The following is a 27,729-nucleotide window of genomic DNA, read 5'->3' as shown; positions in this document are numbered from 1 at the left end:
CCGACCCCACCAATTCCCCAGTGTATGCCTCGTGGTCTAGGTCAACCAGCGCCGCCATACACCACGGAGCGGGGGTCAACTGCTAAGCCACGCCTACCCCCGCTATTTAAGACCTGACCTCGTGGTGATCTGCCTCTCTTTCTACCTACAGCCGCAGCCAGCAACACCTCCTCCTCCTCCGCCTGCCTGGGCGGTCCTCTCTCCCGCTGGCGAGCATGGCGACCCACAAGCTGTCCTTCTCTGAGCGTCCTCACCAACCAGCTCTCTCTACATCACGCTTGTAACCATGCTGCCTTCCCAGCACCAAGCTGCATTGTACATCCAATACAACATGTATATAGAGAGCACATTGTGAGTTTCCTTTCTCCATCCCATCCTGAGTGTGAACCAAAACATCTGGAACCCCACAATAGACACCAAGCCAAAATTTGGTTTTCATCTGGAATTTCATTGTTTTCAAACACATTTTCTAGTCTCCAATCTGTTACAGTAATTTTCCGATATTGTTGTTCTATTTCATCTGAATTATTTTTAGTTAAATGCAACATAGGTAAATCTGAAAAATCACCTTTAGCTGTTTGGTTTAATACCTTCGAAGGATTAAGTAATGAAAGATTTTTGAATGCTTCAGCTGCATTGCACAATCTGGAACGCACCTGATCGATGGCCTCAACAATATATATACGGCATCTTCTTTTAACATCAAGGACTTTGCTTTCTTCTTCTTTAACTTGTTGTCTCTCCTTGAACTCCTTTAGATGACTATTAACTTCTTGCTCAAATTTGGCTCCAAAATCAATGCCTTAAAAAAATGGCCAAATTTTGGCCAAATCGAAATTTTGGTGGCCAAATACCTTCCAAAAAGGCCAAATATCTCACATTTGGCCATAAAAAGGCCAATCTGACAACCCTGGCCGGCGGAACGAGACGACCACCTGACACTAATTCCTCTTGTACTGTACCTGTGCCTATAAAATTACTTATAACATAATAATTAAATCCTTAGAGCCTAGAGTATAAATACTTATACTGAATGACTGATAAGCCTGTTCTAAAATTTTAATTGTATCATTATTGTACTGTATGCCCAAGCGGCTAACGAGCCGATCAGTGGTGAAGATAAAAGTATGCATTTTGTTTGTTCCTGTGCCGTCTGTATTTTGTATTCCTGTACTGTCTATGAATACTGTTTAATACTTATACTCTGCCCGCTACCTAACGAGCTACATGCTGTCCAGAGGGGGTCTGGTGGCAGCGACCCTTAGAAATTAAGTTTAGAGTTAAGTTATCCCCTTAGATTTAGTGACCCCAGATCTGGCAGTATACCCGATGCCCTTAAGCGGGCAAAAATGATCTTCATTCCCAAGGAAGGCAAGGATCAAAAACAGATAATAAACTACAAACCTATATCCCTACTGGAAATAACCGGGAAACTCTTGGAACGCATACTAAATAACAGACTGGATATGTTCCTGGTTAACCACAACAAACTCAACCCAAGACAACACGGCTTTAGAAAAGGTAGAGGAACCCAAACGGCAATAGCAATAATAACAGAAATCATAGCCAAAGAAAAACAGCAAGGAAACCAAGTAAACATAGTCTTAAGAGATGTGGCAAAGGCATTTGATAAAGTGTGGCACAACGGACTAGCATATAAAATATTAAAACTAGACCTACCTGCAGAAATAGAAAGAATCCTATGTGACTATCTTCAAAACAGGACAGCACAGCTACAACTTGGCAACCATTTAGGTCCACCCTTCGACCTAGAAAGCGGAGTGCCTCAAGGAGGCGTCCCATCCCCAACACTATTCTCCATATATACGAGCAACTTACCTGAACCAACGCAACATAGCGAACACATTATCTTTGCCGATGACATCACACAAATCATATCATATCCCGGAAAATCAGAAGCAATGATGGCACGCCATACGGCCTGAGCAATAAAAAACATAAATGACTACGAAAAGAAATGGAAAATACGGACAAACATCAACAAATTTAAAATCATACCAATTGCCAAGAAAATGGTCGAACCAGTAATAGTAGATGGAGAAATTTATCCATACACCAACGAAGGCAGCATCCTGGGACAGAAACTCTCAACAAATGGTTACCAGAGCTTCATCAACGAGAAAGTCCACAAACTACGTAGCAAACTCTCAGAAATAAGAAGATTTAAAAAACTGAACATACTGTGGCGTACTGTTGTGGCCAGTTGTCAATTCTCTTTAGTTGTCTATTATCTCTTTGTATGGGCACACAAACGTACGTACATGTAGATACCTTCACTCAGGAATGAGGTTGGATAGAAACTCACGATGTGCTTCCTGTATATATTGTTGTACAGTGCAGTACTTAGGAGTGCTTGGTTCAGATTAACCAGAATAAGAGTCGACAACCCACCACCAATAAAGTGAATGAGAAAAAAGACCCCAAAGCTAACAGACAAAGCCACAAGAAGCGTGCCTAATCGGTCAAGGAAAAAGAACAGATTGTTGAGCTCATTGAAAGTGGCGCACGGAACATTGATATTGTGAGGAAATTGAACTGTCCTGAGTCTACAGTGCGAAGTATTAAGAGGAACTTAGAGGATACCAAGAAGAGTATTGCGCTGGCTAAGAAATATTTCGGTAGTGATGGAAATGCGAGGCGAGTTATGAATGATAAAAGTGATAGAAACAGGTTGTTAGTGATAACAGAGCATTTTCTTGTGAAATGGTTAGCTTGTAGAATGAAAGACAGTGCAGTCTTAGCGGCCCTCAGATGGGGAACAATCATCACACTAAGCACCTCAAAAACTCCCCCAAACTAAATGTTATATTACTCAAACTCTTTATTTTGATGATTGAATAAATATTTTTATTTCAGCGAACAAAAAGTGTTAGGAGGGCTTCTAAGGGGAAAAATTGGGTAAAATTCTTGGGGCGGCGGCATCAATAAACCCTTTTTACATGTATTTTAATGTCACACAAATAACGTTTTCGCTAATAACGACGTTTTTCAGGCACCTATTAAACGTTATTGGCGAGAGCCTACTGTAGTTTTCATGTTACAATACATTAAAGATGTTGTATTAATAAGAGTGAATCTAGACTAAGTATTTTACATTTATCCACATTAAATTTCATTTGCCATTTTTCAGACCATTCAATTTTTTTTTAGATCTCACTGTCTATCTGAAGCGCCCACATCAGATTTCATTACACGCTCTATTTTAGTGTCATCAGCAAATTTACTTATGTTACTGTCTAAGCCTATATCTATATCGTTTATCTATATACTAAATAATAATGGTCCAAGTACCGAGCCTTGGGGTACTCCACTAGTGACGTTACTCCAATCGGATTTAGTGCTATTAATGCTTACTCGCTGTTTCCTGTCCTGTAACCACGCCCTTGTCCATTTTAGAATAACTCCTCCAATGCCATGAGCGTCCACTTTTCTTATTAGTCTTTCGTGGGGAACTCTGTCGAAGGGTTTGCTAAAGTCGAGATATACCACATCATAATTGTGCCTGTCATCCACCGATTCCTAAAACAGCTGAAAAGAATGTTAATAGATTAGTCAGACATGATCGCCCGCTTGTGAATCCATGCTGGGAATCATTGATCAAATTGTGCTTCTCCAGGTGATTTCAAATATAGTTTGAGATTATTGCTTCCAGTAATTTGCCTACAATTGATGTTAAACTGATTGGACGGTAGTTAGAGGATAGTGATCTATCTCCCTTCTTGAAAATCAGTATTACATTCACTATCCTCCAGGATTCTGGTACTACACCCGTTTTCAAGGACATGTTAAACATATTTTGCTAAGGGCATACTAATCTCTTCCTTACATTCCTTTAATACTCTAGCAAACATCTTATCGGGACCTGGTGACTAATCAAGCTTTAGCTTGTCTATTTGCTTACTGACATCGTTACTAGTCACCACTATCTCGCTTAATCTATTTTCTTCACTATCTTTATACTTTCAGTTTCAGAATCTTTAGTAATGTGTTCTGATGTTAAGTCACCAATACAATAGCATTCAATTTAAGATATCAAAAACTTTATGAATTAGATATCAAAAACTTTATCAATAGTCATATATTTTATTGATACTCCAGTATATGTACAACAACTTGAGGAGTTAAAACACCCGGCACCACGAGAGAAAATTGTGTTACATCAACATCTTTAATGCCTCCACATTTATAATATTTACAACTAAAGGCAATTCTCCTATAATAAAAGTATACAAAGTAGCACAGTTATATTAACATAATATGTAACCTATAAAATATATTAAAACAAATATATATACAGGCTATATATATATATATATATATATATATATATATATATATATATATATATATATATATATATATATATATATATATATATATATATATATATATATATATATATATATATATATATATATATATATATATATATATATATATATATATATATATATATATATATATATATATATATATATATATATATATATATATATATATATATATATATATATATATATATATATATATATATATATATATATATATATATATATATATATATATATCATAGAATGACCAATTCATGAACTGTAAACAAGTTATAAAAACAACAATATCTAGTGAATATTCTTACCAAAGTATCATTCTTGGTACACTAAAAATACTGTATAATTTTACAGTTACAACAAGAAAAGATATATGTAAGTGCAATTACCAGTTCATTCATTAGTCTTACTTTTAAAATGAGCATTAAATTTCCGTCCAATACAGGAGTGGTGGATATAAACTTATACACTATACAGTATAACATAACATTAACCCCTTCACCGTGTGTCACGCACTTGCCATTTTATTCTGGCTACCGCCAGACGATTTTATTCAGCTTAGGGTAACCTCCCACTGTGAAAGGGCTAAACAGTGAGCAGGAAGGAGGAAGTATCAATTGCTTCACCTACAGTAATTTATCAGTTGGGTTGTTGTCGGGTAGCCCCATCAATGTACAGTAAATACAATACTTAAAAATATACATACAATTACTTCTAAGTACAGTACATACACACAGCAGTTCTTGTCATTCCTTCCTCTCATACAATACAGTACGCTTTACCATAATATCCAAAGTCTTGTTCCTCATTAATTACCATTGATACAAGGACTGGCCTTGGCATTGGTTCACTCTGTGCCTTCTGATACAAATACTTTTACTTTTATCCTCTTCACCACTGATCGGCTCGTTAGCCGCTTGGGCGATCGGTCACGTCTCTGATTACTTTTCCTTTTCTTTTAGAGTTGATCAATTGAGCAACCATTATAGCACATGGTAACACAATTATAATACTGTACAATTATTTTTAATTCTTATGGTGATTACCAGGTACTTACAAGCTCAAAAATGAAACTCCTATATATTTGGCAATTCTTTCCAGATTTAAGATGTACAGTACAGTATAATATATTTTCAAAGGTTCTGAACCAGCACCATCAAGATCACGTGATCTTAAATGGTCTCGCCATACAAAATTGCTCTACAGAAGTTTACAAAATAAACCTGAGCATCACAGCCAGCAAAACACCGAGACATATCACTGCCAGGATAACCCAGGCCACACAGGCCCCACCTCGACAACACACACGCTTCTTTTCCACAGCTTCACTCTCTGAATGCCCCACCGATGCAGCCACTTTTGATACAACTCCAGGAGGGAGTGTTCCATTTTTGTCTCCAGTTTTGCGTACAGGTAAAGGCTCTGGATTGCCCTTTTCATCTACTACCAATGGAATAGGGCGAGCCATTGGTGGGAGAAGGTGTGGGGGAATGCCTGGTGGGGCACCTGGTGCTGCAGGGCCAAGGATGGTTGACCCAGCAAGACTTCGTCGGTCGGCTGGCATGTTCCTCCCTGGCAGTGTTCCATAGATTGGTCCAGGTGGAGGCGAACCAAGGCGCATGTCATAGACAGAGTTGACTCGGCGAGTGGGTCCAGGTGGAGGAGGCAGTGACAAGGGTCCATGTGAGATCATTGGCGGGTACCCTGGAGGAGGCATTGGTCCATGTGGGCCTGGGTATGAGAGTGGGCCACCGCCGTGCACTGGACAGGGCTCACCGTCCCAAGTAGCCAGGGCTAGGGCAGGCACTGAGCGAGCAGACTTTAGTGTGCCAGGATAGCCTGGGTGTACAAGAGGACCAGGTGGTGGGTACCCTGGGTAGTACCCAGTATATCCATATATCGGATGAGGCATGGAGCCCACAGGTCCTGGTGCTTGTTCACTATCCTCTTCAGTTGATGATGACGATGACGACGTTGATGAAGTGCCTGAGGGTGTGTGAGGACGAGAAGGGGGACGCCCACTGGAATAGGAGGGGCGTGACGGTGGGTAGTGAGCAGGTGGTGGGCGGCTGGAATACTGTGTATTGGAACCTGATGGGTAGCCGCCTGCGTAAGGCACCAAGTGGGGCTGGCCAGAGTCACGGGAGTCCCGGTGTGTCCGCCATGATTTGTCTGTGTGGTGGCTCAGACGGTCGCTGGTGGAAGGCGGCCCCGCGCGGCTACTACCCATTCCCACAGCTCCTGCCATCAACAACAATAAATTAGTTACATATACAAGAGCAGGATTACAGAATCTCCAATAATCTGTGATGGGACACAACATACTTCATGGTCATGCAACACACACCATCACTTGAAATTACACATGTCCATCCGATAAATCATTATCTTTCTTAAATAAGTTGGTAAAAATAATAATTATCTTAATATCAGAAATATAATTTGTAGTTAAAGTGGGTTTTATAAGCACGACAACTCGTTAGGAGCAGTGCGGATTCAGCACGCCGAATACTAAGCCTAATTTCAACATGGAGACAGTGGCTAACACTGCCTTTTACCGTCACAGTTGTGGATTATCATCATCAATATTATTATTACTATTAATATAATCAATATCATCAGCATCAGTAATAGTAGTACTGTAGTAGCAGCAGCAATATCACTACTATCAATCATTGTTGCTATTATTTATTTACGTGTTTATTTTTACGGAATTATGGATGTACCTGGTCCGTATCTGTCCTGGAAGCCACTCTGGTGGTAGTTGAGGTCTCGCTGCTGCCAGGCCATAGGCGTGCAGGGGTCTCCCATGTCCAGGGCCCGACCAGACGAACCCATCCTGAAAATGCACAATATTTATTAACTCCTCTTCATAACTCTGATCCTCCTGAACAAAATATTTGGAAGGTGACTGACCACCCTTGCTTTACTATACAGTACTGTGTATATATATATATATATATATATATATATATATATATATATATATATATATATATATATATATATATATGTGTGTGTGTGTATGCTGGCAACTGTACATGTTACACACTGAGGTTCATTATACCTGTATACCCAGAATTTTTTTTTTATGAAAAATAAAAATATTTCCACAATTCTTTTTATTTTTATATATGATAAAATAATATTTTCAAACAATTTGATCGCCTCTTAAGATATTAATTTTTAAAAGCTGTTGTGTAGTATAGGAACTGGAGCAATTTGCATCAAAAGTTGTACATTGCAGTCACAAACAACAATAGTTGTTTCGAGGTGTCAAACCAAGGTTACCTTAAATATTATTACGTACAGTAATTAGGTGTTACTTAAGGTACGGAGCTGTACACATAACTACGCAATACCCTCGACATAATAAGCGATTGAATCGGCTAACTCAAAGTCCATGGTTATAACAAATCACTCTTTTTTTTTCCAGAAATAGGACAAACAATCCTAGAATGTGCGATAAAGTGCCTAAACATTCGAATTTATAAAAGAAAGACGTCTCCTCTAGCAGAAAAATCGATTAAACAGCTTCAAACTGTGTGAATACAATCTAAGGAACCATATACAGTAAACAAAACACAAAATTTTCACCTCTATGCTGGAAAGGTTTTGTGACTGCCTCTTAACGCTCTTGTAGGGATGGATGGATAGAGTGGACCACGAGGAATTTCTTCCCATATATAAATTGTAATAAAAAAGTATTCAATTTAAAAATTTTTATCATCAATATAAAAGTTATCAGTATGCATTCCTGTAGTTCATTCGTCCCCCTCCCAACAGCTTTCTTAGACTTTACATAGTTTAATTGACTTACGGTTTCTCATTGCTTGTAAATATGCACTTTGTATGTGCAGTCAACCAAAAAATTAACGCGCCCCTGGGTCCGTTGGAACTGGGAATGAGCAAATAACTTTGCCATTCACGGTATATGTTGGGTTGGCACCCCTGACTGTGTATACCCTTATATCCTTTATCGAGAAAAAAGTATGTGATATACGGTAATCATATAATAGTGTATATCCAGCCTTCTATTTGCGCTAAAATTCAGCGGTCGATTGCTATAGCAACTGACGTGATAGATAAGTGGAGCTGCCGAGCATTGTCTTCAGCAACCATTCATATGGAAACACACGCAGGACTGATCTAGGCAAGGGAACCTGAGGTGCCATCATCGCCCTCCACAACGATGGTCTCATAAGAACATAAGAATGGAGGAAACTGCAGCGGGCCTATTGGCCCATACTGGGCAGTCCCGTTTACACCCAACCCCTATTGCTCATATGAGCATCCAACCTATGTTTGAAGCAATTCAGCGTATTCGAGTTAATTATGATATTTGGTAACTTGTTCCATTCATCCACTACTCTGTTTCCAAACCAGTGTTTACCTATTTCACGCCTAAATCTAAATTTGTCTAATTTAAAACCATTGTTACGAGTTCGCTCCTAGTTGGATAATTTGAGTACCTTTGTAATGTCCCCTTTGTTTAGCCCTGCCTTCCACTTATACACCTCTATCAGGTCGCCCCTCGCTCTACGTCTCTCAAGGGAGTGCAAATTAAGATGCTTTAACCTGTCTCTATACTCAAGGTTCCTAATGCCCGGGATTAGTCTTGTCATTCTCCTCTGAATTCTTTCCAAGGATTCTATATCCATTCTGTTTTACGGTGACCAGAACTGAACTGCGTATATCCAGGTGTGGTCTCACAAGAGCAAGATACAGTTTTAGGATGACCTCGCTAGTCTTGTAACTAACACTCCTTTGTATGAACCCAAGTACTTTATTAGCCTTGTTACGAGCAAAAACACATTGTTTACTTGGCTTAAGGTTCCTACTTATCATTACTCCTAAATCTCAGCAACCATGAGGTGGTAAGATGGACTGGTGTGCAAAAAAAAAAAATAAAATGGTACATTACTGTAATAATTAGGTAAGCTCTTTCAAGATTAGACTTGACCAACACTGGAGCAGGTTCAGGTACATTCAGGAGCCGGTGCATGCCCAGTACTTGCCAACAGTGCGTAACAGAGATGTGACCGATCGCCCAATCGGCTAACGAGCCGATCAGTGGTGAAGAGGATAAAAGTGGGTGCCAGGCTTGTCTGGAGGAGGGATATTAGGTCAGGAGGAAGGGGTGTTGGTGACGGCTGGGGACTTTGTTGTGGTAGGATAGGCACGATGGTCGGTAGGGGTGGAGGGGGGCACATTGGCATTGCCAGTATTAAGGGACAAACCTTTTAGTGTGAGTGTGATGTGTGCGTTGATAGTCGCAGAGACGGGTCGGCCGTAGGCGTATACAGTTAGGGGCCAACCCTACATACCATAAGTGGACGAGGTATTTGCTCATTCCCAGTTCCAATGGACCCCAGGAGTAGAATACTTTTACAGTACTTTTATTTTTATTCTCTTCGCTTGGGCGGTCGGTCACGCTTCTGTTACGAACTGTTGTCAAGTATTGTTGTTGACTGTACGTACATTGTGTATCTAGATTGTGTATGGCCTTCATAAATTATGAACTGGTATGGCGAGTCTAATAAAATATACGACAATTCGCAAAAGGAGAAAAAAATTGACGAGTGGAGAGGCTATCGTCCTTCCCGACTCTACCTTACAGAAAATGGAGGTGGGGTGATATTCTGTGACTCTCAAAGTGCTTTGAAATCAATGAAACAGTCCGTCAGGCTCTATGTCTAAAGTTGTGTGTGATATTAAAAGGAATGTGATAACTGCCAATGAGAACAACTTTCGTATCGAATTTGTGTGGATCCCGTCCCATGTTGGAATCAGGTATCATGACCGCGCTGATAGGCTGGCCAATGAGGCATGTAAGAAAGAAAATGTTGACCGTGACCTTGGCCTGTCCATGCTGTACTTAAAAACATTCAAGTCAGAATCATGAACTCTGATCTAAAAGAAGTGAGAATGCAGAGATACCTGGCATTTGTAGCGTTAGTAAATGGCAAATTTTGTGACAAGAGGTACCGGTATGGCCAGCATAAGGCGGAACCAGACAACGTGATGTAGTCGTGGCCAGAATTAGGCTAGGATACAGACACATCTGGCAAGTTAGTAACGCTGTACCCATACCGGAACACTCAGCATGTAAACTTCGTGATAAACCTTTAAAGCATACACTTGAACACTATATTATTGAATGTGACACTGTCAAAGACTTCAGGCCACCTGACTTATTGTATCTTGAACTTTGTAATTACTACATTGAATCGGGGGAGCTTGAGGACATTCTTGCTGTTTATCCCAAATTTGCTAGCCCACACTGATTAGTCTTCAATTAGAATATGACGTCCAATGTATGTGAACCACTGACCTATGTATACTGCTAATGAATATAATGTATTTCTTTGTGTACGAACCTCTGTCCTGCATGGCAGTGAAGTGACATTACCCACATGAATCTGACCTATATATATATATATATATATATATATATATATATATATATATATATATATATATATATATATATATATATATATATATATATATATATATATATATATAGCTGTTAATGAATATGTTGTATTTCTTTGTGTATGAACCTCTGTCCTGCGTGGCAGTGAGAAGTGATACCACCCTCAGTGTCAAGACCTGACTGAATTACTCAGAATAGGCAAACTGTATTACAAGCTTTGTCAATAAATTTTTTAAACTAAAAAAAACTTCCCGACTATGGTCCTTCCCGGCGGTCTCACCGGCCTGAGGGACATTGACCGAGCATCCAGCGAGCCGAGTTGTAAATAATCTCAAGTTCACACGTTAGCTCATTCGTCCCCCGCCCCCCAAAAAAATTGTCCAAGTAACACATTAATCATCTGTTATTACGCTGTTACCATAAGTTATATACATATTGCAAAAAAAAGATTAAACAGGATGCAAAGTAAAATTTATCAAAGGTCGAAAAAAGACTAAGTGGCAACTGAATATACCGTTACCAACCACAGCTGCTCAGTTTGGTGTCAACACTGCGAGTTCCTCGAAGATTAGCGCATTACTGCAAACATCGGCCTCTTGTACTCTATAATAATATTTATTCAGTAAATTTGTCATACAGGTTTATAATTGATATAACAAGTTTATAAAATATGCAGTTATACAGTTCAGCATGAATATAGACAATGTAGGTATACGGTGCACATAGGACAGAGAAAAAGTTTTATGTGTTGAGACTGCAGGTTAAACAGTAAGGCAACTTGACCAAGGATGGCCGACATAACTGTCAGGTGCTTATTTCCAGGATGGCGTTTTGCTTTGGCCTACGCCTGTTCTCTAGTCAGTAATAGTGCGTTTACAGGAGTAATAGGGGTCCGACTAATTACCCAAATGTACCCAAATGTAGCCGCAATGAAGTCAAATAATGGTCCTACATGAAAAAATCGGACTGCCAATCACTTCTCGACTAGTATTTGGTGTCACAAAGTAAAAAAAATTGGAAAACGTAATTTAATCCGAGTTAATAGATCGCGTGCATGTACCGAGGGAGCGAGTAATTACCCAAATGTACCCAAATGTAGCCGCAATGAAGTCAAATGATGGCCCTACAAGAATAAATCGGACTGCCAATCACTTCTCGACTGGTATTTGGTGTCACGAAGTCACAAAAAATTGGTAAACTTATTAATCTGAGTTAATAGATCGAGTGCATGTACCTAACCTAACCTAACCTAACACAACTCAGATTAAATTAAGTTTACCAATTTTTTGTGACTGTAAACGTGATGACCAGATAATGTATTTTGGAAAAGAAAATAATAACAATAACAAGTAAACTTGCATGCGCTAATATTTGGTGGCAAACTTTAACGCAGCACCTGCCCATATTGAGAGATGTGAGAAATGGACTGTGATAAGTATATTAATGATCAAACCATGACTTAAATATGCATAGAATTCTATACAGATAAAACAAAGACAAAAAATAGTTTCAGGTTTTATTGAAGTTAAGATTGTACTAATGTTCGCCACTTAAAAGTAGGTCTCAAGACGCCTGACAGTTTGGGGCAATAGATGCAGTACACTGTATACAGTACTTTGCTTTTGGTACACGAGGAGGTAGTGTGGCCGGCAATGCACTCGAACCCATTCACTTTTTCTACTATAAACTTACACAACCATTTACGGCCGAGTTGTTTGGTGGTGCTCCGGGCGCAAACCAGCGAGTGCTTATACCAACTTAGCCACCACACTGAAGGTGGAAAAATCCCCTGGCTGGTGCACGGTAGGAATTTTTGTCACCTTAAGGCAACAATGACGGAAATACTGAATATCGAACTCGTCTGAAAATTTATATTTTTTCCTGTGGCACATTCATAAAACAAATATTTGTCAGAGTTGCTGTGGTTAAACTGCGCAACACAATCACGTGACACCACGCCCATCATTTGTATTTTATGTGTATTGCATGTTTATTTTTGCCTTGCCTTTCTAAAACTATTTTTTTTAGGTTGTAGTGATAAAGGGAATAGATATGAAAACGTCTAATTAAAACAAGAAACGGTGATGAATGATTGCACTTGTTTACTCTCATTGATTAGTTTTTGTACTCAACATGTTAGTATTATCTATACGTTTTTTATACTCGTTAAGTACATACAGTAAACCTGCAACAAGGGCTTGTGAAAAGTTCTTTACAAGGCTGTCCCCCACCCCGGGCATATGTTCTCTACATGCACACAATGCTGTGCAATGTAACTGACATACGTGTCCAACTAGCGGTGGTCAAGGTAACTGTGGGACAATCCCTCTCAAGTTCATCTAATATGTATAAGATTTTAAACGCGTTGAATTGTGCAATTTTTTAATATATAAAACTTTAAGTCGAGTTTCAGGTGCTATTATAGCCTACGGTCTACAAGACATTTAAGATGGCTAGGTTAGGTTAGGTTAGAGATCGTTGTAGACCGCACGCTGTACAGTAGTAGCACCAAGTTTTGTCTACTGCAGAGTGTTTGGTAAGAATCTGACCCCTGTGTGTGTGTGTGTGTGTGTGTGTGTGATAATAATAATTAAGGGTTTATTGAAAGAGCATGGCAGTCAGAAGGCTTAAAATATACAGTTACATAACTGGGGAATAGGTCATTTGATTGACAAATAATATACAAGAAACGTAAGTGATACAAATATTATATAATAAAAGGTGGGGTGGGGGGGAGGTCATACTACAGGGCATTTCGACATTGTAACAGTTCAAAACGATGAGATTGGTTGGGAGTGAGCACACTGGATGACTAAGAGTTGTTAATTTTTACAATGGTTAGGACTGGGCTGTTCTTATAGCGTGCTCGTATGGGCTGGATGCAGTTGTGGTGTCGGACAGCATTTCGCAGACGAGGGATCTCGGGTGGAAGTAGGAGACCGGTGTCGAGGATGGTGCGGAAGCTTCTCACCAGATTTGCAGATGAGGTCGTGGTAATGATCAGAGAGAGCCGAGAGGGTCAGTGTGTTGAGCGACTCTTGATATGTGGAGGAGAGAATAATCTTGCATGCTCTCTTTTGCACCTTTTCTAGGTATTTCCATTGTGTGGCATTTAGGGAGGAAGACCTGGCAGGGGAGGCATAGGTGAGTTTGGGAAGGATGAATATTGAGTAAGCACTGAGGAGCTCGGGCGCGGGAACTCCGAGGGACTTGAGTCTGCGGAGGAGGTGGAGTAAAATCTGTAGGCTTTGACTATTGTACTGACGTGTTTTTTCCAATTTAGTTTGTTATCTATAGTGACGCTTAGAAGCTTACTAGAGTCCACAACCTGGAATGTGTTGGGGCCCAAAGTAGTGGAGGGAGGTGGGACAAGAGGTCAGAAAAGAGGTTGATGTGCATAACCATGGTCTGGTATGATTGATAGTGACATGGTTGTTGGTGTGTGTGTGTGTGTGTGTGTGTGTGTGTGTCATATTAATACACACAAGTCCACAATTATAACCTTCTTGAAATCTGTATCCCCTTACCAGTACAGTTCTGTTGTTTCTGAATAAGTGAATTAAATTGCTATTACTGTGTAGGTGTCGGTCTGCACCTCCCCCCCCCCCAGACCACAGCGAGGGTTGGCAGGCCCGGTAGCGGAAGCTGTATAGGGGAAGTAATAAGGTGTGACCACGGCCGCCCTCACCCACCAGTTACCCCCCTTAAACTTCACTCATTACCCACCTCATTAACCTCATTATCTTCATTGTCTCGTTACTATCCTCATTATTATCCTTTCTTCTCGTTACTATCCTCATTATTATCCTTTCTTCTCGTTACTATCCTCATTATCATCCACTCCTCTCGTTACTATCCTCATTATCATTCACTCTTATCATAACCTCATTATCATTCGGTCCTCTTATTTCAGTACTCAATCGTCGTCGTCATTATCACTCCCGTATCTCAGTCACGGTGATAATAACCTCTTAAATACTTGTACACTCGTTACCTTCATTGTTGTTTGGTAGAGATCATCTTTCTCCTACAGGTGTGGTAGTGTTGTTTATTGTGGTAGGTGTGGTACTGTGTGTGTTTTAATTACCCACTGTACTATGGTGGACAAAAGTCTCTTCCCTCAGCCCTACCTCTCGTTCCCTCTTTGGCCCCCATCCCCTTTTGGTCCCCATTCCCCGTCATACGCACTGCACAGTGCGCCATCTGTTGGACAATTACAGCACTTCCCTCAGTTGCTTCGTTATTCGAACCTTAGGAGATTCAGTCACATTTTGGCTAACTGAGGGAAGGAACTTTTGTCCACCATAGTACAACCTCCATATTATTACAAACTAGTGCCCGGACCCAACACATATCTTCACCTAACATAAAAGCCGAGATTTAAAGAAGCGTAAAACTTTTTAATAACAATATATACCTCGTTCAGTTCCACTCAGTCATGACAGTGGTGTTATCGAAGCCACTGGAGGTTACCTACCAGAGGGTGCCGGGCGGAGGTGTTCGCACTTCAAGGATGTCTTGGAGAAAATCATTTAGTTATAAGGTTCTTTCATTTAATGTGTAGTAAATTTTAATCTTATAATTTCAATCTTGAAGCTTCCTGTATTTGGAAGATATTCTTACAAACTTGTATAACTTTTTTAGAAATTGTCTAACCTGAGTAAATTTAATGGCATACTTATGCTATTTTTCCCAATCCTAATAATGCCTTGAATAATAAATTATGAACAGCTAAATACATAGTCATTATTTATCACGAAATATAAACAGTATACCATCACTACACGTATAACCTAGTGTTGTATTAACGTGTGAGTACATACACAGTAGCGACTGTGTATCTTACTGTCCACACACCAGATCTTATTATTATAAGTTTGTACTACATTTACCATGTACTTCCTGTCTGTTTATAACATATACATGTGATGCGGCATCACAGCGCCGTAGTCAGGGCTGAATGAATGGGCGTGGAACAGTAAAAGTACCCGTTTTGTGTGGCCACACATTAATGCTGAAGAACACTTATCACATGGATGCTTTATTTGTTTATATTATGATTATTTTTATATTACTGCAAATATTTATGAAACGTACAGGTTACTAACTGACAAACACCGTAATCTGCTGTTTCACGCCTATAACTACGATGCTGCGTGCCACATCTCGTATCTGAGGTACGTTCATGTGGAGGCAACTGTACACAAATTTGGATTCCAGAAACACAAGATAAAAAAATATTGCTGGGCTTGTTGCCTTGTCATCAATTCAACCCAACATCAAAACAGCTAACTGGATTGTTAAAAACATCAACAATGAGAACCTGAAACTCAAGGTGACTTCAGCGGTTACTGGGGGGGGAGGATGCACTTCATAATGACTTGGACGGCCCAACCACAGCCACATACTGTACAGTACGTGCCACCTGAGCTCTGGTCATCTGTGATGGGATTCTGATGGTCATCTGTAAGAATGTGCCACAGTTCGACCTAAAAGCTTGTAACCATCCTTAATGTTTCCTAACCTGCCCAGTCTACGACTCCCTGTATATGGTTCATCTCGCGTGGTGAGGAAGCTAGTACAGGAAGGCATGCGGTACAATTTAATTGATCATCTTGCAATAATCAGACTTACAACCAGCAGTTAACACGATAATCTGCCCAAGCTGAAATCAGTTCGCCAGTAACATGACTAAGGGCCCACTAACAATGAAGCGAATTGTCCGGACGAGTGAGTCAAGGTAACAACACACACCCCACACTATATTCGAATCACATATAATTCGATTCTTTCAAATTTTTTATCCTAGAGGGAAGACAGTTTCCCTTTCCCTAGAAAGACAGCGAGTCGTGTAACAGCTAAGAAAATCACAATGCCCACCGCGGCGTCGCATATCCTCTGTCTTTGAACAATTTGCATCAGAATATGTCTTGTTCCGGCCTTGGTGTGAGCGGACTCTTAGGCTGTAAATATTAACCGAATGTTGAAGGTTACACCCAATTCGACCATGACGCTATAACAACTTTAAAGAACGGCCCTGGTAACATTTACTCTAAATAAACCTCAGCTAATCCAGGTGAGCTCAACTTCAGCCTCACTCGAGGTGGTGTGAGTGATAACAACACGTACAGTACAACGAGCCTCGAGGTGTGGTCGCTGGGTTACCATGGTTCAAGACCACCAGGTACGGATTTGCAACATGAATCAGGTGATGTGCCTCCTTATGTGTGAACACGTCAGCAGAGTACCTCGTGGTAGAGTATATTTACCAACATACACTTTCTAAAAGATTATTGTGCACCTTTACGGGGTTATACAATATGACACAGGACCAAGAAATCAGATAACACTCATCACGGCTTCTGTCGCAGTGGTCGTTGCGGCTGGTTTCAGAGTCAAGGGTGCAGCATGTGCAGCATATTTTTTTACCGAGTGTACATACTCAACATTTTCTTATATATCGCCATTAGTGATTGTTTAAATACCAATTATTTTTCGTTAAAAATTAGAAAGTCTAATATTTTACACTAAATGGGGATAATTGCCGATTAGCGATAACTTCTACGTATTTTTCTTTTGGGAAACTTCTGACTGGCTATAAACTATCATGTATAGATCATAAAATACATATAAATGAAGTTCCATACAAAATCTAACCTAACCTCACCTAACCTAATCCACTTTAGGTATAATTTTATGATAGTGAACGACGCCTGAAATGAGACAGCAAATAATACCAAATACGAATTAATTTCCACTGAATTATAGCCATAAAAACAAAAAGTTATCCCTATTTGACAAACACTCGTTTTTAAGGCTTAATCGGAGACACAGACAGACAGATATATATATATATATATATATATATATATATATATATATATATATATATATATATATATATATATATATATATATATAATGAAACTAGGACCAAGTTCGAGTCTAGTCACTGCACAGACTGGGTCCAAGATGTCACACACCAACCAGTGGACCCTTTAATAAAAATTCACCCACAGACTGACAATCACTCGGGACATCATGTACAGTCACCCAAAAAAGTCCTGTCACCTCTCACCCTAAACCACGAACCCCGAGATTCAGACTCGTGAACCCGAAGCAGTAGACACTGATACATTAGTCTGTCCAAAATGTTTCGGATTCAAGAGTCTGAATCTCGGGGTTCATGGTTCAGGATGAGAGGCGACGGGACTTTTTTGGGTGACTGTACCTCGTTGAGAGGAATTACACAAGATCTGCGCACGCTTTCCGACAAGGTAAAACTATTGTAGATCCAAACTGACAATAGAGAGCAAAGGCGCGAGTTGGTGCTACTTCAAAAAAGACCAAACGAACCGAATTAAAAAAAATCAATAGATGAGGTTCGATTTCACTTAATGTGAAAACCGCACTGCAGAGTTCCTCTCCCTCTCTGGGTGGACTTCTGAAGTGCGGTATTTATCGTGTAATATTATTTTTCTAAGCAAACTTATTCCTCGCCCTATTATTACCACACCTTGCCTCATCTTCCCACGCCCAACCTAATTCTCCTTCAACATCTAGTTCATCCCTACTAACAATTTCAGTTCTTACCACACCTTCCTTTACTTGTCAAGGCTTCTTTTGACAAGAGTGTGATGTTTAATTATTTTATCATGCCTAATTTTTTTACAGATATCATCAACAACTTTCCAGGTAGTATGTGTTGGTGTCCCACGTGACTCCAAGGCGTGTAACAGTTAACTCCCAATACGCGTTTCTGACCAGACCGTCTATTATCTTGGTTTTCAGAAGGTATCAGTCAGTGAGGCAGGTGTGTGATGTCAATGGACAGAAGTAGGAAGTACCACAGGTAGGCGAGAGGGGCCGGATCGGAGTTCTGGGGAGAGAGGCAGGGGGTGGGAAATGCCCCAGGGTCGCCAGGGGGGTGGAAGGGGTAGACCCGGTAGAGGAATGCCCTGAGACGGAGAGGGTGGATGGGGTGAGGTGCAGGCTGTACCTTTGCACCTCGATTGTGGATAACGGGGCTTCCACCACAAAGCTTCCATGAATATTTCTTTGTTATAAACACAACATTTTGCCCTACTTTTAGAATATTACGTAAAATCCTTTAAATATTCCCCCCCAAAATTGCTATCAAACCCATAGAAGAAACGGGGAAGAGAGGGAAAACAAGATAGTGAGAGATATTATCGTACAGGATGGGAAGGCAACCAACGAGGAGGTTGGCAGTGTCGCGACTTGGACACACAAATACGGTGCCTCAAGGTCTGGGTAACTCCCACCTCGCTGTACGTAAGAACTCACAGACTTCTCCGCCCACAACATTGTTCAAACCTGGTGCACAAACTTCAGTATAACCACAGTACTATCTGCAAACCAAGCCAACTGCATCTCTAGAAGACTTACAAAACACACACTTCAATGCTTAAAGAATCCTTTTCGAGAATAATTCAGTGCTAGAGAAAATTACGCTAATGACGGAAACAGAGAAAGTTACTAATAAGTATCTTAATAACAAAATTTAAACCCACTTAAGGATGCTCTCCAATACAGCACTGGGTAAATATCCCACCTGATGTGTAATACGCCAACATGTTAATAAACAGTGGGAAACCCGGATGCTTAGTTCAGCACCAGTGACCCGGATAAAAAGGAGAAAACAAGTAAGACAAAACACTGGATATTGTGAGGGTGATAACTAAGTGATGCTACTCTCTGTACATGATGGCGTCACCTAATATACCGATACTTTACTCTAAATGCTGTTTAATAATCTTGTCATTACTAAATTTGTGCCAGTATTGTACTTTCTTGTATGCGAGTGTTATTTCTGTGTAGGAACTGGCACACACACAGGTTACTTACGCGCTATGTGTAGGAGGCAAGGAGGTTTAAACCTACATTTTACGAGTGCTAAAATGGGATAATCAAGATTTGTCCTTGAGCTATACTAGTGGGTGAGTTATGTTTGGTATTCATAGAACTGACAGATAGCGAAAAATCAACAGTCACATGTTTTTCCACAAGGATACAAAAGATATTTGAAAAAGTGTTCTTTATAGGATTTATGGTGTGGTGTATAAAGGTCGCCAGGGTGTCCGTCTGAGGCATACAGTGCTGTGTTTGGCTAGGATCCTCTTTGAGTCCTGCAATATTTTAATGTCAGCGAATCCATTAGGCAAGCAATTATGTTGTCAAGGTGTCCTCAATGAGGCCAGGAGTACTGTTGTGGAGCCAGGGATTCCACCAGGATAGCTATACTGTTGTCAGGTAACCACTAGGTGGCCAGCAGTACTGCAGCATTCCCAAGTAGTCCAATAGGAGGCCAACAGTACTGCGGTACAAGGTGGTGGGTGTGACGGTGGACGACTGTCGGGAAGTGCGGAGAATCCAGGCATGTGGGTCAGCACACGTCTCGTTCCGCGTCCTCCTCCACTAGTATACCAACACACCCCACACGTCTCCTCCACTAGTGTACCAACACACCCCACACGTCCTCCTCCACTAGTGTACCAACACACCCCACTCGTCCTCCTCCACTAGTGTACCAACACACCCCACACGTCCTCCTCCACTAGTGTACCAACACACCCCACTCGTCCTCCTCCACTAGTGTACCAACACACCCCACACGTCCTCCCTCCACTAGCATACCAACACCCCACGTCTCCTCCACTCAGTATACCAACACACCCCACACGTCTCCTCCACTAGTGTACCAACTACCCCCTCCACCAGTGGACTAACACACCCCTCCACGTCCTCCACTAGTGTACTAACACACCCCACTCGTCCTCCTCCACTAGTGTAGCAACACACCCCACACGTCTCCTCCACTAGTGTACTAACACACGCCACACGTCCTCCTCCACTAGTGTACTAACACACCCCACTCGTCCTCCTCCACTAGTGTACTAACACACCCCACTCGTCCTCCTCCACTAGTGTAGCAACACACCCCACACGTCTCCTCCACTAGTGTACTAACACACGCCACACGTCCTCCTCCACTAGTGTACTAACACACCCCACTCGTCCTCCTCCACTAGTGTACTAACACACCCCACACGTCCTCCTCCACTAGTGTACTAACACACCCCACTAGTGTACACTCGCACCACCACTTCTCACACTTCCTCCTCTACGATGTACTCACACTTCACAAAGCTTTATGTATCTCATAATCTGTTTCTTCAGGCTTCCATCCTCCTATCCCGCAAATACACTTGTAGTCTGGTATAAAAAAATTAACTAAATCCTTACAAATGTCAATTCACCAATAATATGTCAAGTTTGTTGTATCACGTCCCGGAAGTTTGTCTGCCTAAGACAACCTTGTTCTCCCTGGGAAAAATACAGTTCCAGGAAGCGTTCACTAGTTAACACACATTTATGAGATTCATAACTTCCGGCGGTGTGCTTGTGACGCTCTGCTTCCTGGCACTCTGCTCGCTCGTCTACTGTACTGCACACACGTTTTTTATTAAACATTAAAGCAAAACCTTGTACAGCGGTAAATCTACGAGTCGTATAAATGTTACAGGTAGGCTTTCAGTTCCTATGTAGCGCATATTTTCAGCACACATGACTTCCTGCTTTCACCCAAATCACTGGCGATCTGGCGAGTTTTTTGCTTTCCATCATAAGTGAGGAAGCTATGAAACATTACGGTGGTGTCTGCTTTTTGTGGCCGTGCATCCCTGACAGGGAGGCTAGCCCAAAAAAACTGGCGTTCGCTCAAGGGCAGAGCTAGCCTAGCCTCATTGTAAGCGATGCCCCAACACACTAGGTGGACGTATACCAACTACCATGAGCCCGTTTACTATTATACTGCGGTTAGTACTAGCCATCAAGCAGGACCAACTACGCCACCCCACGGAAGAATTCTGAACATGAGTCACTGAACTCGGGTAACACAAACTCGGGCCCAAAGTCAATGTTCAAACTCGTTGAGAAATATGGTGGAAGAAAGTGATTCTTCGTGCTATATATAAAAAATAATACTTTCCCGGGTAATTAAGTAAGGTTCGGCCGTTCATCTACGTTCTTGGCTATTAATGTGAAATATGTTAGGGCTTACAACCGTGTTTATGTTCTTTGAAACATTACTTATAGTTTACATTTAAAAACGTTTATCTTTTTTTTTTACAATTGGAACAGACAGCCAGTGGGTAAAGTTGGTATTGCACTCAGAGACAGTTTGGGTTACTCACGACAAACTAAAAAAAAAGTGCGGTTATAACATTCAAACGGTCGAAATTGGCGCGTTCACACATCATAACCGCTAAGTCACTGCACAAGACCGAGACACTCACAGGCATGAATACCTACTATGATAGTAGGCAGCAGGCAGCTATCAAACAGGGAGGTACTACCGCCTGGGAAGATATTGGAAGCATAATGTGTTGTCTAATGGTAGACCCTGCTGCTATATGGCATCATGAAATTGTGACCAAGTCCCAGGTTGCTGATCTGACTTTCTGCCTCATTTTCACACAATTGCAGGGTCTCAATTGTTTCTCTTACTTTGACAACACAACATACATATATTGTTTCTCACTATTAATCTTTTTATTATTAATATTTACCTGAACTAATTATTATTATTGTTATTATTACATCCCTCCCCCACAGGCCCCGATGTGGGTCAGTGTCCTATGGCTAATCCCGTAAAAAAAAAAAAAATATATATATATATATATATATATATATATATATATATATATATATATATATATATATATATATATAATAAAAAATAAAATAAAAACTCATATACGCATCGACTCTCGCACCTGGAAGCTGACTCGCTCACAGGTTAGCATCATTGAGTACGATGACTTATCATATCTGGTCGTATTCAGGCATTTTACCATCGTTTAACATATTCACTACCTACATTCTAAGTTCCTCGAACATAATTTCTCTCCACCTTGCCATTTATTTCTCCCCCGTTGGTTGATATGGGACGGCTTTGAGTCGAGCATCCACAACGTATTGTTTCATGTGCTGTCAACATTGTTAAGAATCCCATACGCTTTTATGATTAAAACAAAACTTGTAAACTTTTGTCTGTCCTAAGTAAGTCAGCAATGATGATGGGCTGCAAAACAATTGTGGCAGAAGTCACACAGAAGTGTGACATAGATGCTGTGGATGCTGTGTGGATGTTGAGGAGGGTTCTGCCATATCCCCGTGTTGCTACATGAGGCTTGGTCTTCACACCCTTGAAAGCTAAAACATGTAATAGTAGCAGCAGCACCGCGACGTATAAAAATGGGCAAACTGTAATAAGAAAAAAAAAGAGTATATTTAAACATCAAAAAGCTATATACAATTCTGGACATACGTAACAAGGTCGAACTTGATCATCCTAAGCTAATTTATCTAAGAATTACACTATATAGTATACAGCTTTGTGTCGTACTACGAACATTTACTTATATACTCTATATTCCAATTCCATACATAATCTCACCGACGGCTAGCTACGCGTCTATGACATCAAAATATCAAACAATCTTTAAGATTCGATCTACTTACAGAGGCATGAGTATCAGAATCTTAAACCAATTGGAGTCTGGGCAACGGAAAGAGCATGTCACTTGCCTTATAACCTTAACATCTTTCGAATCATATTTTACATTTTCATTACCTGTTATAAACGTTGGAGAGCATCCAAAAATGCGGTGGTAAGAGTATATAAAAATGGATCTGGAAACCACAGGCAGGCCAGATCCTGAAAAAGATAACTAACACGGAATTAAGGATTCCTTTTTGTACGAGTAAACGTGTTCAAGAGGCATAAAACTTACCCGACTGTGAACAGGAAGTAAGAATGGCGGTAAACTATCAACAGCGAGATTTTTTGTGAAGTTACAATTCGGCGTCACAGCCACCTATAGAAAACACTTCCAAAAAAGAGATGTATTTAAAAGAAACAAATGATGCGTTCAAAATTAAAACATTTTCCAGAAACAGATGATGTGAGTGGAGATCCAGATCAAGCGGGCATTATGTTACCGCGCGGGGTTCGCGTGCCTGTGGTCACGTCACGCTCCGCTTACGTAACGTCACCTCTTCCCTCCCATTACCACTGAGATTTATTTTTTTTTAATTTCTTGTCTGTGGCCAATTGTTACCCACCAAAGCGCTGGACCTAGTTGGCTGGTGCAGCTGGTATACGTAATTTACAGGGAACTGAACCGTCCTTATTTTTCGTGTCATTATCTCATCATGTTCTGACTTCATCACAACCTCCATCATGTTCCCACTCTCCTGTCTTACCATATTCGCCTTCATCTTTACTAACAATTACTGCTATATTCTTTTATTATCATTTCCGTATTTTTTTATTAAGAGAATATGGGTAATATTTCCTGTTTTTGGTGTGGTAGTTCTGCCGGGCCCTCAGCCAGCTTAGTTACCATTTGCCAATCTAGAATTTATCATCAATACGTCATTAATTATCTCTTTTTCCTTTTTTCTAACACTTATGGGGGTCATAATTGCCAAGTTCTCTTCTGGGTGTTTTAGTTAGGGTGCGCGCGTACAGCAGTGCTAAAGCAATAAGACTTCCGGCTGGCCACAGGTCATGAACCTACCAGCTAAGGCAGCCAACCTTGGTGATTCTGCCAACCCACCCCCCCCCCCCTCTCGCGGTACTCCTAGAGTCCCCTCCCCACTTCAAGACACCTTTAATCAAATTTACTGATCCATTGGTAATTATTAACGTTACCATACATTCCAGTGTATGCTATGAATAAGAAACTTGACCGTATGACTATTTTTTTTTACATTTTGCTACATTATAACAAGACTACTAAGTAGGTCACCCGTGGTAACACACATTCTGCCATAATTTGTCGACCGTGCCTAAAAGGAATATGTTACGGCGTTGCGAAATTATCGCCAACAACACCTGGTGTTGATAGCGTTATTACCAATTATCCCCCACCAACTACATATCTCCACATAACCTGTTTTCAAAGTTCAAGGCGGCGAGATGAGTGAAACTCTCTCTTTAACTTCTAACTGTTGTACACACACACACAGGCGAAGTCACAACACCTGCGACTGACCTTTATTTTCTTTATATTATCACCACAAACCATCATGTCTGATACAGAGAACACACATTAAGTACCGGCATTAATACAGAGGCGTATGACAACTGTTATAGTAACCCTGTTATTTTATCTGTGGGGTGACATACAGTTGACTGGAAGACATTTTAGAGGATAATGTGAAGAAAAAACACACGAGAACTTCTAAAACAAGACACCTCGTGATGACTGCCGTGACTAACAACATGTTAATGAATGGATGCAACAAGCAGCAACGGGTTGTTGTAACAAATGTCAGGAACTGTTGTCGTCCACATCGTGTTTACAAGACAGTGTCACATGACGGCTACAGGTAGTGACCGTACATACTGGTGGTTAGACTAGCCCGGCCCCTCGGAGACTGGCACCAAGTACTCTAGGACTCTAGGTAACGGCAGGAGGGGGAGTGTTGAGGTCAGTTAAATGATTACAATGATAACCCTCAACGACTCTACTGTGAGACCTTGGTGGTATCAGCTCACGACATGTCGGGGGCAGGGGGTCCATTCTCAGTAGTGGTCCTATCTGGAGCGTGATCTTGACCTTTGACCTATCTCCACCAAAATATGAGTTTGAGGAAAGATCCCCACAAATTTATTATAAAGGTTTGAAGCTAATCGAAGAATAAGCAAATGCATCAACTGAACTGACAGTTCAACATGCATGGCAATTTTCACAAAGTTACAGTTACCTTCCCTTGCCTTGCGGTCGCCATCTGTGGAAACAGCTGACCAATATTTACGTAACCTAAAGTACTGTTCATAAACCAATAAGTAGCGTACAGCACACACACACACACACACACGAAAAACACAACACAACATCTATATGACTAAATACATAAAAGCGCTTGAGTGAATCGCCCTCTTCTGGAGTGTTAGCTGAAGCGTAAATGTTAAAGCAGATCCACATCAACGCAACAATGTTAGTAACATTGTCGTCAACATGTTCAATAAAAGATGCCAACATTGTTGGAATGAGAAGTGAAATAATCACACACTCCAAACCAGTCAGTTTATCTGACTTATTTTTGTTGGCGACAATGTTCCCAACACTGATGTTGCAAACATTTCGCGTAATTTTTGCAAGTGTTGATAACAGTTACCAACACAAGTTACCGACAATGTCGCGTTGGTGTGGATCCACGTAAGTTTAGCGTGAGGTAGTAAGTCATAGTGTCAGCTTGCTTCTACGGTCTAATAGTCAGTTATAGTAGAAAGTACCTCATGAGAATTACAGACATGGTAGTGCGTAGGTTCACATGGACACAGTAACCAGCAGGTGGGTGAATAGATAAGTGTTCCATTTGTGGGAGGACCACAGCTGACGGAGCCATATATTAACGACATACGGTACTCTCCGCAAATATTACCACCATATTGGATACTCCTTCCCAGAGCTTCGACTGCTATTCTACCTTAACTCGAGATAAGAGTTATCTAAATGCGTTGTAATGCCATACTGTATTTTGTAAAATATTCTAAAAGCTAAGCCACATCTTTAATTGATGATAATTTGACCAATGAGCTACTGAGATTTCAGGCTCCTGCCAATTCGCGTTTATTTCATCCAATGACTGCGAGTGTCGACTAATAATCACTGGGTAGTCAATCTGACTACCCAGTCATTAAAAGGCACGTAATAAAACAAATGTAGAACGCAAGACAATACACTATGTTAATGTTTTATTCTTGACATTATAGGCATATGAGGTTAAGCCAATCAATTAACTAAAAGTGCCAACCTCATACTTTAGGGCTGGAGTCCAGCAAAAACAGCATTTAATAAACAAAAAGACCAAATAAAAAGTGAATCTAATTTCAGTTTGAGAAAATGCTGAAATGCTATGTATGGCCAGGACTGTTGTATGGTTCAGAAGCGTGGATACTTTCAGGAGACACCAGAAAGAGGTTATAGGCCTTTTAAATGTGGTATTATAGGAGAATGCTAAATATAAGTTGCACTAATAGGAAAACAAATGAAGTATTAAAATTGGCAAAAACTTCAATATAAATACTTGAAATTTATAGAATTGAGAAAATGAGATACTTTGTTCACATAATTAGGGATGCGAAGATAATCGCAGAAAGGGCAAAGGTGAGGGTATAGGAAGGCAGGGGAAGAGAGGTGAAAAATCTCGGAAGATTGAGGTTCAGTAAAGGCCGGCAAAGGTAGAAGGCGGACGTAGTGAGCACGATGCTACTGTTGCCCTCGAATATTGTCACACACAATACACATTACACAGAACAGTTCTATCTCTCATAATATTTAATCGTTGTTGGCGCTTAAAGACCTTCGTTGTTGCAGTGCAGTAATAACATTATAACAACAAAATACACAGCATAGATTCTGTAAAGCTGATACAATTTATATACTTTACAGGCTACCACATATCCCAACTTCAATGAATTATGCACAAAAAAAAAGCTACAGTGGTACTACAGTTTTTCATGTGTTTTGGCCCTACCTCAATTCGTAAATAACCTCAAACTATTTCACTGGACATTTTATCAGCAACATATTGGAGGAATAAAATAAATAAATAAAAATAGTGTAACGAAAATTGCTTTCTGGGTCTATTAAACTTGTACCGAACAGACAAATAGTAGTTAAGGCAGCGCTGTATTGACAATAAAAGCACTGCAACTAGTTATATTATTTAGAGGCAAATTAACGTACGAAAATGCTGTCCCGTGCCACACTTGCGTACAGCCAAGGATTCTGACACTATATAGTATAATAGTGACAATCCTTGGAGCGGCGAGTCGGCACTCCACCACCACCTTTCTTCTACTTTCAGTTTTAAGACTATGCATGGTTTACTTAGGTCTTG

General features: G+C 40.5%; 1 protein-coding gene across 1 annotated transcript in view; it reads right to left on the bottom strand.

Annotated features, from left to right (window-relative positions):
- Positions 1–4,595: 4,595 nt before the first annotated feature.
- LOC121872618 (basic proline-rich protein-like) overlaps positions 4,596–27,729 on the bottom strand; it is a 54,609-nt gene continuing 31,475 nt past the window's right edge. The window contains exons 2-3 of the mRNA XM_042375514.1: positions 7,076–7,188; positions 4,596–6,590 (exon numbers count right to left, since the gene is read on the bottom strand). Coding sequence (XP_042231448.1) covers positions 5,560–6,590; positions 7,076–7,187 — 1,143 coding nt within the window. The 5' untranslated portion in view covers position 7,188 and the 3' untranslated portion in view covers positions 4,596–5,559. The remainder of the gene's footprint in view (positions 6,591–7,075; positions 7,189–27,729) is intronic.

The sequence above is a fragment of the Homarus americanus genome, unplaced genomic scaffold, assembly GCF_018991925.1.
Source record: "Homarus americanus isolate GMGI-L3 unplaced genomic scaffold, GMGI_Hamer_2.0 scaffold39155, whole genome shotgun sequence".
In the NCBI taxonomy this organism is placed as follows: domain Eukaryota; kingdom Metazoa; phylum Arthropoda; class Malacostraca; order Decapoda; family Nephropidae; genus Homarus; species Homarus americanus.
Note: the sequence above shows the minus strand (reverse complement) of the source record. Positions and strands in the feature narration are given on the sequence as shown.